Genomic DNA, 9,453 nt, shown 5'->3' with positions numbered 1-9,453 from the left:
GACGTCACGACTTTTGAAACAAAACAAAAACGTTGCTTTTTTTAAAGTGCAAAGATTAACGTAATATTATAGTACAACAACATGTAATCTCAAGCATTTGGTTAAAACCACATACTATATATTATGGAGAGTTTCTGTGTTGTTTATGTTTATTCCAGGGGTGTAAAAAGTACTGAGAAATTGTGCTTAAGTTAAATAACAGATATATCAAATATGTTACTAAATTTAGTGTAAGTACCTAGCCAAATATGCATTAAAATGCATCTGCTGTTTAAATAAAATAAAAGTTAAACTTACCTCCACTTGCTTTCTGATGCCACTCACATGCACAGAGAGAGAGAAACAGAGAGAGAAGCAGCCCAGCAATACAAATGTACAGTTTTTATTATGCCAATAAAGCACAATTGAATTGAATTGAATTGAATTGAATTGAATTGAATTGAATTGAGAGAGAGAGAGAGAGAGAGAGAGAGAGAGAGAGAGAGATTCTGGCATGATGGGCTTTTTCTAAAACTTATCCAAAGTGGAATAGGAGGAAGGACATATGATATCATGAAGGACATATACAACGGGAACAAGTGCTGTGTCAAGATCAATGACAAATGGACTGATTATTTCAGTCAAAATAAAGGAGTCCGTCAAGGCTGCAGCCTCAGCCCGACTCTCTTTTTTGTTTTGTTTTTAACCACTTGTTAAATTATATATGATAACATACAATATAGCCATGCATGTATATATATATTTATTTTTCACTTCTTATTTTTATTTAATTATTAATCTATACCTGTATAACCTATTACATGTTAATTGCTTTGGCAACATTGTACCATACCACAGTCATCCCAATAAAGCTCAACTGAACTGAATTAGACATTCTTAGAACTTTCACAGCTGTACAGAATTTGTTGTTTTTTAAACAGAGATCAATCCAATGGTCCACTGATGACATCAAAGTGGCATTAAACCAAAGACTATACATGGGTTTCAAAGACGTCACTTCCGCTATGCCCGCCGCCATATTTGGGACCGGTCACAGCTGCGCGCCCTGTTTAAGTCTATGGTGACAGCAGCTACAACTACCAGAGGAAGGCCAACAAAACGCTCTCAGAAGGTTCACAACAAGTTTATAATAGATCTTGGATATGTGGTGCTGTTAGCCGTTTCAACAGTCGTCAGAACTACAAATTTATTTGATTTATTTGAAAATATTATGAATTCTAGTTGCTGTGTTTCGGCGTGTTACAGGATGAACAAATTCACGACACCAGCTGACTACATTACTTAGTTCAAGTACATGCGTGCATGATTTTGTGCAAATATAAGTTGTAATTTTATGTATAGCTTGTATAAATATATATGAATTACCATAGGATGTGTCCTGTTGAGTTAATTAACCTTCTAGCAAAGCGCTTCAGTTTACGGGTGTTCATTCAGCCCGCGCAGCTCAAATAATACTGTTATCAAAATGAATCTGTTATTGATGTTATTGTATACAAAAAAAAATCTGTTATTGTTCATGATCCTTATTATTAATCAAACTATGTGTTGATGAAAATAATGCATTCGTTTTCTAAAAGAAATATTAAAGTTTTAATAATACTGTGTAGTAACGTTAAACATTTTAATGACTTAATCATTGCTGTTTGAGCTGCGCACGCTGAAGCTGAAGAGAATAAAAAAACCCATAAACTGAAAGTTAATTAACTTTCAACTTTTTAATTAATCAACGGAACACATCCTATATAAAATAATCCAGATATTAATACAAAATAAAAATAATATTACAACTAGTATTTGCACAAAATCACGCACAGATGAACTTGAAGTAACCTCATTGAAACTCTGAAACACAGCAAATAAGCCCAAATAATTCACAACGTTATTTTACAAGTATATACGATTATAATATCATGTATAAGAAGAAGACAGTCCCAATCATATTAATGTTTTGTCTTTTTGAGCGCTCGCACTGAAGCTATAGATGATCATCAGCTCTGTGGGTTATTTACCTCAACGAAACACATCCTTTATGAGAATAATCAGATATTTATACTTAATAAAATTAATAAGTTTTATCTGTACAAAATGACGCGAATGCACAAGTGAAGTTTGAACAAGTTATGTAATCAATGTTTAACTCAGTCGACGCGCTCTTACCACAACAACACGCTGAAACAACAACACAGAGAATTCACAACATTTTATTACAATAGTGTCCTCGTTATAATGTTACGTAAATGACAGTCCCAGCAGTTATTAATGTTGTGCATTGCTGTTTGGCTGCCAGTGGTGTGGTCCCTTCTGAATGAAGCCAATAATTCTGCCGATCTAACTACTTTGGGATCAAATAAATTTGTAGTTCTGACGACTGTTGAAACGGCTAACAGCACCACATATCCAAGATATATTATAAACTTGTTGTGAACCTTCTGAAAGCGTTTCGTTGGCCTTCCTCTGGTAGTTGTATCAAAGTGGCATTAAACCAAAGACTATAGACCTTATGTAGCCCCGCCCCCTTTTAGCGCTGCGCTCGTTGTCTTTTGACTTCCGGTTTGTATTTCCACAGCGATCTTACGTATTTATGAATGAACTGCTCATTTTAAATCTTACCGGTCTACTGACATTTGTTAAGACATCTGCTTTGAACATAACAATGCTCATGATAACTTTCATTAACTCTACAACAGGTAAATCCACTTCACCAGCTAATTATTCTTCAACAGCGATGCCATAGAAATATATAGGGCTACCGCAAAAACGGAAGTTCAAAGACAATTTTCTAAAGATGGCGGCGCGCTTGTTTCTCTGGTAAATAAGGTCTATAGAATAACACAAGACGTGTCACTCATATTGTTTTGAATGGGAGAAAGTGCAACGCGCAATATGGCGGAATAAGTCCTGCCTTCTAAATAAGAGCCAAGTCGCCGACTGGTAAAGTCACACGTCACTGCAGCGGCCATTAGAAGCACCGGTTTCTATCGAAACAGTCAGACGCGAGCCTCAGAAATGAGGCACAAGAGACACGCATTTAGGTCTGAGCATGCGCATTAGCTTGATCCAGCCTGAAAAATACTGTTTTTTTGTCGTGATTCGAGCATTTGGAAAAAACATTTATGAGACAGTTGTTGTCAGATTTCATTGGTGATTACAAATATGAAATTTAATTGAAAGCTTGGCAAATAGCTTTGGAGAATTTGATGTTTCCCCATTCAAAGAGATAGGAGTTGCACTTGCATGCCCGAGAGGCGTTTCAAAGATGGCCGCCGAGTGAAATGACTTGTCTTAAAGGGACTTTGGCTAAACCTATATATAGAGCTGCTGGATTCTCATTACAACAGAGAAGTTATCATTGTTCATCACTGATCAAATTTTGCAACCTTTGTTTAAAGAGGTGAGTCGTTAAGAACATTCTTAATTAATAACAGCCTGCATCAAATACCAACTTGTAGATTAGTGTCCAGTTGAGATGGGAGAACATATCTTATTACATATTCGGTACATGAATGACCTGTCAATTTTATATACAACAATTATAAAAGAGCATGTCATGAAACAAATTCCTCAAATTTCTGAACCATTTGATGACGATATTTTGTTAAGCCGTGTGGTTGAAGCTGTCCGTCGATATGCTCAATGTCCCTTGACACCTCCACCTGATTGTCAAAACAATCCACTGCTCTCCATGCTGGCCTGGAATGCAAATGCCTGGGGCATCTCTACCATCGACGAGTCAGACATTGCGTTTTATCCTGTGTATAATAATCCACCGACAGAACGTGTGGAGAGACCTAGGAATGAGCACAGTTCAGTTCAGCCTAGACCTTCTGGAGAATCGCATATGGATAGGTTCAGCAGTGATGATGAACAGCCTGGACCATCTCACTTGGTCAACAGTAGATCTGAGATCAGTCCTGGAGAATCACATGTGAACAGGTCCAGCAGAGATGATGAACAGCCTGGACCATCCACAGATGATGAACAGTCTGGATCTTCTCACATGGTCAACAGCAGTGAGATCAGATACGATTCTGATTGTTCAAGTGATTCACTTAGCTCATCATTTTATTCTTTAGCATCACTTGGAGAGACATCCACAGATGATGAACAGTCTGGATCTTCTCACATGGTCAACAGCAGTGAGATCGGATATTATTCTGATTGTTCAAGTGATTCGCTCAGCTCATCGTATTATTCTCTAGCATCACTTGGAGAGACATCCACAGATGATGAACAGTCTGGATCTTCTCACATGGTCAACAGCAGTGAGATCGGATACGATTCTGATTGTTCAAGTGATTCGCTCAGCTCATCGTTTTATTCTCTAGCATCACTTGGAGAGACATCCACAGATGATGAACAGTCTGGATCTTCTCACATGGTCAACAGCAGTGAGATCGGATACGATTCTGATTGTTCAAGTGATTTGCTCGGCTCATCGTTTTATTCTCTAGCATCACTTGGAGAGACATCCAGTGAGGATAACCAGGTTGGATCTTCTCACCTGGTCAACAACAGTATGACAAGATCTGTAGGATCCAGAACACCTGCTGACCAAAGCTCAAGCAGTCAGGTGGAGATGAAAAAGAGAGTTAAAAGAAAAAGGATGACTTCTGGCAGGTCAGAGAACAGAGAACAGAGAAGGAGGAGATCAGAACACCGCTCTGATTCCTATCCTTCCCTGAGCTCAACGTTCTATCCTCCAGCATCACTTAGAGAGACATCCAGAGAGGATGACCAGTCTGGGTCTTTTCATCTGGTCAACAAAAGTGAGATCAGATTTAGAGGATCCAGAACACCCGCTGACCAAAGCTCAGGCAGTCAGGTGGAGATGAAACAAGGAATTAAAAGAGAAAGGATGACTTCTGGCAGATCAGAGAGCAGAGAACAGAGAAGGAGGAGATCAGTCCACCACTATGATTCCTATCCTTCAAATGATTCCCTCAGCTCAATGTTCTACCCTCTAGCATCACTTAGAGAGACATCCAAAGATGATAACCAGTCTGGGTCAGTAAGACCAGATCTGGAAGATCCAGAACACCTGCTGACCACAGTTCTGGCTGTAAGGTTGAGATGAGACAGGACATTAAGAGAAAAAAGACAACTTCTGGCAGTTCAGAGAGCAAAGTACAGAAAAGGAAGAGATCAGACCACCGCTCTGATTCTTATTCTTTAAATGATTCCCTCAGCTCAGGCTTTTATCATCCAGCATCACTTGGAGAGACATCCAGAGATGATGACCAGCCTGAACCATCATGCCTGGTCAACGACAGTGAGTTTAGATCTGGAGGATCCAGAACATCTTCTGAACAAAGCTCAGGCAGTCAGGCTGAGATGAGAAAGGGCTTTAAAAGAAAAAGGAAGACTTCTGGCAAGTCAGAGATCAGAGAACAGAAAAGTAAAAGATCAGTCAATGACTCTGATTCTGACCAAAGCAGTTTTAGATTCTTTGAGGAGAGTGCCCAGGCTCGCATTCCTCATGGCTCTGGTCCCGCTACTGCCGAGGCAGAGTGGTGACTCAGGTTGTGAGGTTCACAAATGGGTCTGGCAGAGGGGTTAGAGATGGGTTCTGCTTTTTCTCTGCCCTCCCCTGCTAGATCTAGTGCCTCATCTCAGGGTTTGGAAGTACATTCAGCGGTTTCTTCCGCCCTGAGAGAAGCACTGACGCTGCAGATATCCAGCTCCAGGGCTTTGCATTTGTTGAACTACTGTAGAGTGTTGAAGTGTTAAAGGTGTAAAGACGCTAGATAGTATAGTATAGTATAGTTGTGATTTTGCTGTAAAAACACATTTTATTATATACAGCTAACAGGGGAAATTCAGTAAGCACACGTTCGTCTCTAAAGTGGATTTACATAAATTCTTAACCATATACATCATAAAGTCACTCACTAAATGTTTATTTAACATCTGACAGGAAAATCTTCAATACATTTCGCAGATGATGAGCACATCACAACATGAAATATACATCTGAGTGATGTATGTGTGCTATTATGTAGAATTCACTGTTGTTAATGTAGTGATTGTGAATGATGTAGTTAGTTCCCAGCTGGGTTCTCGTGAAGAGCTCATTTACCTCAGCACACAGCACTGTTTTGGATGTTCGGTAAATTCCGTCTCAAAATAGGCAATACGTCATAAAATCCGACCAATCACGTTGTGAATGTATCCCTATGCCTTAAGGTTCAGTATCTTTTGGTTCGGAGATAAAATTGCTAATCTGGGGTGAGTTTCCCGAAAGCATCGTTGGTGAACCATGGTCGTAAGTCCCATTGAACTCTATTGGTAACGACGGAACTTGCGACCATAGTTCGCTTTGGGAAACGCACCCCTGAACGCTAATCGTGGATTTATCTGGGTTTTTTTTTCCTCCTCTCAAAAACCTGATGTGACAATAAGGAATTCTAAATGATAAAATTGTGCTTTCATTATTAGAAATTGCATATTTACAAATTGGGATATATGCCAATAAAACAATAATATTGTGTTCATTACTCTATGGGCACTGCCATTGATACAGGTATTGAAAGGTATTTTACACTATATTTGCTTGCTTTTTGAGCACGGAAGTGTGATAAAGGCACTGATTTAGGCTATAAATTCTCTATTATAGATCAGATAAAGGTAAACGTCATATATGTAATTTTAACGACATATCTCGTTTTTACGAGAAAAGATGTCGTTTTAATGACAGAATATCTCGTTTTTACCACATAATTGAGTGGAAAAAATAGCCTATGTAAATAAAATATGTGGCAGCAATGCACCAACATAGCAAATTGTAAAATTGTTAAAATCTTAAACATGTCTTAAAATACACTTAATATACTTAAAGTTGTTCCAAAACAATACATTTCATATATATTTAAATAATTAAATATATTATTTTTACATGTTAAGTGTATACTATTAATATAAGTGTAATATTAAAATGTATTTCCTTTTCACCTGACCACAGAAAAAATGTAGACAAAAATCAATAATCTCATCCAACATAGAAAGAGAAAGATATGGGGAGACACAGCGTACACAAATCGCTCACACTCACCACACGCTCATGTGAGCATGACTTGTTAGTCACATTAGAATAAAGATAAATAACATTTTTATTTTTTAAATAATTGAGGAAATATTTAAGTCATGATGACTGACGTGTACTTTGTCTACATGTAATTATGATAAAAAGGTCTACATTAAATTGTAATAGATTAAAAGGTATTATTTTCCCTTGTATATTTAATTAAGTTATAGTATCATTAGTTTTAACAGAACTCAATTAAAGTACCCAAAATAATACTTAAATATATTAATACTTAAATTCTATTACCAAAGACTATAGAATAAAGAGGGACTTTGCTATTACTCAATACAAAAATAAAATAAAATGAAAAATAGAACAGAGGTGGGAGATGCTGAAATATCTGTATCAAAAATTAGCCACAGAATCAGTCATTAAAATTATTAAATGGATTTAAGCTTTTTAATTCTCATTTTCCATTGTTTAGAAAACAAACTTTTATTTTGACAAGAACGAAGGAGACCGGAAGTGGCACTGCTTAGCGCACCGCTGTTTATGGGCGTGTTGGAAACACGTTTGTTGTGCTACTGTTTTATTTGACGATGAACAAACGTCACTAAATAACGAAAACAAACACCTATTACTAAACGTCGCACAAAATGCCTCGTTCATACTTGAAAACGGACGAGGCGAGAGATGCTGCGGAGATGAAATATTTGCTTGCATCCAAAATTAGGCGGCGAAAAGAAGAAATCCAGAACTACATATCAGAAAGGCGAGCTGAAGTTCACAAACGAATCAGATATCGAAGGCATCTTTTCCAGAATTATCTGAGCACGAGAACGGTATACTGTCATTTCTGTATATGTTTACAAAGCATTTCTAAGACTTTAATCTATTGACATTGTTTAAAATCCAAATTGAACCATACAATAAACATATTTTTTTTTCTGTCCATATGCTCTAGTCACCATCACCAGATGAAGAAGATCTGCAAAATCATGTCCCAATCCCTTCAGACCCAGACTGGTGGGAGAGAGTTGTGATGTCAGAGTTTGGACCAGAAGACTGGCTTGACAAGTTCCACGTCACAAGAGACATCTTCCTTCTTCTGAGCAGCAAACTCAAGCCTCAGCTCGAGCAAGTGTACATAGAACAAACCGGACAGACCATTACACTAGAGAGATGTATCGCCATGGCTTTAATGCGTTTGTCCACCAGCACAGAATACTGTTTCTTAAGCGAACTCTTCGGTGTGCCCATCCCTGTGGTCTGTCAGTGTGTACGGGAGGTGTGTGAAGCCATCATTTTGTTACTGAAACCCCTCTACATGCAGTTACCTGCAGATCATGAACTTGAAGAAAATGCAGAGCAGTTTCATACTCTGTGGGGTTTTCCTCACTGCATTGGAGTCATCGATTCTCTTCACATCCCTGTTAAATCGCCCTCCACGGACACGCAGGATTGCTGGAACCCGAGAGGTTGGCACTCCGTGGTTCTTCAGGGTGTGGTGAACGCACAAGGTACTTTCTGGGACGTTTGTTCTGGATTCACAGGCAGCACAGATGACATGACCATCCTGCAGAGCTCAGAGCTGTGGACTATGGCAGAACAGGGAGGATTCTGCTCTCAGCCACCCAAAGAACTCATGGGTCAACCGTTGGGATTCCTGCTTCTGGGGGATGCGGGTTACTCACTTCAAACCTGGTTACTGAAATGTTATCCTTCATCGCAGAATCTAACACCGCAACAGCAAACCTTCAACATCCAACTAAACCACGGCCTTAAAGTCATCGAACATGCCTTCCAGCGCCTTAAAGCACGATGGCAGTGTCTGCACAACAGAAATGACAGCAACTTAGACTTGGTATCCAAGATGGCTGTAGCTTGCTGTATCTTGCACAATATCTGTAACGTGCATAACAGCCCGTTTAAAGAGGAGTGGGTTGAAGCACTGAGTCAGAATGAATGTCCACAGCCCACAGATGTTTCTACGGTCTATATAGATGATCCAAATGCTGAGGCAGTTCGTTCTCTGCTCTGTAGCTATTTTGAGCAACAACAGATGAGTAAAATACTTGATCAGTCTCCAACAAGCAGCCCGGTTCTGCCTGTACCTGAGTCTCCTCAAGTTGGAATGGCATAGCTTGTGTATTGATGAATTGTTTTATTAGTCTGTTTATAGCTGTCATTTAATATTTTGAAAATTAATATGATTTAGCAGACTGGAAGTGTCTAAATTAAATGTATTCAAAGTCAATCTCATATTTTATGACTCTAAAGCTATTAAATTTTATAAATGAATGACTTTTAATATGACTTATAGACTTGATAAGTTTTATTTTGTGTCTGATGTATTGATATTGTAAATAGAGCATCTATCTAAATGTTTTTATTTCTGTTTAGTTGAAATAAACAAAAAATACTGATGGCAA

The 9,453-nt window shown here is 38.3% G+C and overlaps 1 protein-coding gene across 1 annotated transcript; it reads left to right on the top strand.

Annotated features, from left to right (window-relative positions):
• The first annotated feature begins 7,477 nt into the window (after positions 1-7,477).
• LOC125280235 (putative nuclease HARBI1) lies at positions 7,478-9,453 on the top strand. The gene is made up of 2 exons (XM_048210624.1): positions 7,478-7,863; positions 7,986-9,453. Exons 1-2 carry the CDS (start codon positions 7,678-7,680, stop codon positions 9,162-9,164), a joined length of 1,365 nt encoding a protein of 454 aa, XP_048066581.1. The 5' UTR covers positions 7,478-7,677; the 3' UTR covers positions 9,165-9,453.

Source organism: Megalobrama amblycephala, linkage group LG12 (genome assembly GCF_018812025.1).
Source record: "Megalobrama amblycephala isolate DHTTF-2021 linkage group LG12, ASM1881202v1, whole genome shotgun sequence".
Lineage (NCBI taxonomy): Eukaryota > Metazoa > Chordata > Actinopteri > Cypriniformes > Xenocyprididae > Megalobrama > Megalobrama amblycephala.
The sequence above is the reverse complement of the archived record's forward strand: the minus strand, read 5'-3'. Positions and strand labels throughout refer to the sequence as shown.

What these genes read in the sequence shown, in the direction of transcription:
- LOC125280235 (XM_048210624.1), top strand. Translation starts at nt 7,678, where the DNA reads ATGCCTCGTTCATACTTGAAAACGGACGAGGCGAGAGATGCTGCGGAG. An exon ending in ATTATCTGAGCACGAGAACG is followed by an intron (nt 7,864 to 7,985) that starts GTATACTGTCAT and finishes CATATGCTCTAG; the next exon opens with TCACCATCACCAGATGAAGA.